The sequence below is a fragment of the Chiloscyllium plagiosum genome, chromosome 2 (genome assembly GCF_004010195.1).
Source record: "Chiloscyllium plagiosum isolate BGI_BamShark_2017 chromosome 2, ASM401019v2, whole genome shotgun sequence".
Taxonomy (NCBI): Eukaryota; Metazoa; Chordata; class Chondrichthyes; order Orectolobiformes; family Hemiscylliidae; genus Chiloscyllium; species Chiloscyllium plagiosum.
The window spans coordinates 31,501,304-31,503,455 of record NC_057711.1 but is presented as its reverse complement, the minus strand read 5'-3'; the positions used below and the strand labels follow the sequence as shown (position 1 = coordinate 31,503,455).

At 43.5% G+C, this 2,152-nt stretch overlaps 1 protein-coding gene across 1 annotated transcript in view; it reads left to right on the top strand.

Moving 5' to 3' along the window:
• The window catches only part of scamp1 (secretory carrier membrane protein 1), a 63,748-nt gene that overhangs the window by 39,601 nt on the left and 21,995 nt on the right, over positions 1–2,152 (top strand). Inside the window, exon 7 of the mRNA XM_043707067.1 lies at positions 1,701–1,802. Coding sequence (XP_043563002.1) covers positions 1,701–1,802 — 102 coding nt within the window. The remainder of the gene's footprint in view (positions 1–1,700; positions 1,803–2,152) is intronic.

The following is a 2,152-nucleotide window of genomic DNA, read 5'->3' as shown; positions in this document are numbered from 1 at the left end:
GGGAATATCCTCCCTTAGCACAGCTGTAATGCTATCCTTTATCAAAAATGCCACTCCCCCTCCTCTCTTGCCTCCCCTTCTATCCTTCCTGCTGCATTTGTATCCTGGAACATTAAGCTGCCAGTCCTGCCCATCCCTGAACCATGTTTCTGTAATTGCTATGATATCCCAGTCCCATGTTCCTAACCATGCCCTGAGTTCATCTGCCTTCCCTGTTAGGCCCCTTGCATTGAAATAAATGCAGTTTAATTTAGTCGTCCTACTTTGTCCCTGCTTGCCCTGACTGTGTTTGTTTGACTCATTTCTGTTCTCAACTGTACCAGTCTCAGATTGATCTCTTTCCTCATTATCTCTCTGGGTCCCACCCCTCCACCTTACTAATTTAAATCCTCCTGAGCAGCTCGAGCAAATTTCCCTGCCAGTATATTTGTCCGCTTCCAATTTAGGTGCAATCCGTCCTTCTTGTACAGGTCACTTCTACCACAAAAGAAATTCACATGATCCAAAAGTGTGAATTCTTCTCTCATACACCAGCTCCTCAGCCATGCATTCATCTGCTCTATCCTCCTACTCCTGCCCTCATTAGGTCGTAGCACTGTGAGTAATCCAGATATTACTACCCTCGAGGACCTCCTTTTTAAATTTCTACCTAACTCTGTAATCTCCCTTCAGAATCTCAACCTTTTTCCTTCCTATATCATTGGTTCCAATGTGGACAATGACTTCTTGCTGGCCCCTCTCCCCTGTGAGAACATTCTGCACCCTCTCTGAGACATCCTTGATCCTGGCACCAGGAAAGCAACACCCCATTCTGTTTTTTTTCTCTGCTGGCCACAGAAATGTCTGTCTGTTCCTCGGACTACAGAATCCCCTGTCACAGTTGATCTCTTGGAAGCCGACGTACCCCTCGTTGCATCAGAGCCAGTCTTGATACCAGAAACTTGGCTGTTCATGCTATGTTCCCTTGAGAATTCATCACCCCCTTCATTTTCCAAAACAGCATACCAGTTTGAAATGGGTATATCCACAAGTGACTCCTGCACTAGGTGCCTACCTCTCTTACCTTTCCTGGAATTAACCCATCTATGTGACTGTATCTGAGACTTCCCCCCTCCCCCTTCCTATAACTGCCATCCATCACATACTGTTGCTGTTGTGCAAATTCCTCATCGCTTCTAACTGTCTCTCCAACCGATCCATTCGATCTGATAAGATTTGCATCCAACAGCTACTGATGCCATCCAGATTACTCAAAGATTGCTCCCTTGGTCCTTAATACGTTCTGCTCTTTCCCCTTGACATACTTGTAGAATATCCTGAGATTCTCCATAATCGTGCCCAATGGTGTTTTCTTTCCATGCCCCCATTTGCTTTCCTAATTGTTTTCTTGAGTCTCTTCAGCCCCAACTTGAATTTCTAAATTTCTTTGGCGGCGGCATGAATTAACGTTCTCCCAGCTATTGCTTCCTTTCCCCAATAATGCTGATTTGTAACTAATTATTTATTCAAACGATTTTTTTGTACTACTTTGGGGAGCAACAAGCTTTCCATTTTTTAATTTCTCATTTTCACTGGATTTGAATAAAACAACATCTTGTGCAAGATTGTGATCCTTTTTACGCCAAAACACAGTGAGGTGGGATGCAGGATTTGTGAAAGTGATTTAACACTGAAACTGATGAAGGTACATTCTTTTTCAGGAGTGACAGTTCCTTCAGCTTCTTTCTATTCTTCTTCGTATTTATCTGTCAGTTTGCTGTCCATGTATTGCAATCAGTAGGAATTCCACAGTGGGGAAACTGGTGAGTATTTAATTCCTAGATTTCAGATTCATTGTAAAGAGAACCATGAGATAACTTAACTTATCCCAGTGACTTTTTTTTTCAAGTAAATTACCTTAAATGAAGCTTTTCATCTTGAAATGTTTTAAGTGAAGTTGAATAGAACTTGATGAGTACCCATGTCAACTCTACTTTTTTATCCCACCCTCTTCCTTTGGAGATTCTTCTGGCCATATAGCCAGGACTGGTTTATCTCTGTCAGCTTGCGCACAAACTGTTGGAACAAGCATCACCAGGCAATGATAAAGTTAGAAATTGGTGCTCTCTCACCTGCCCCCCCCCCCCCCCCCCCCCCCCACCCCCCCCCCTCC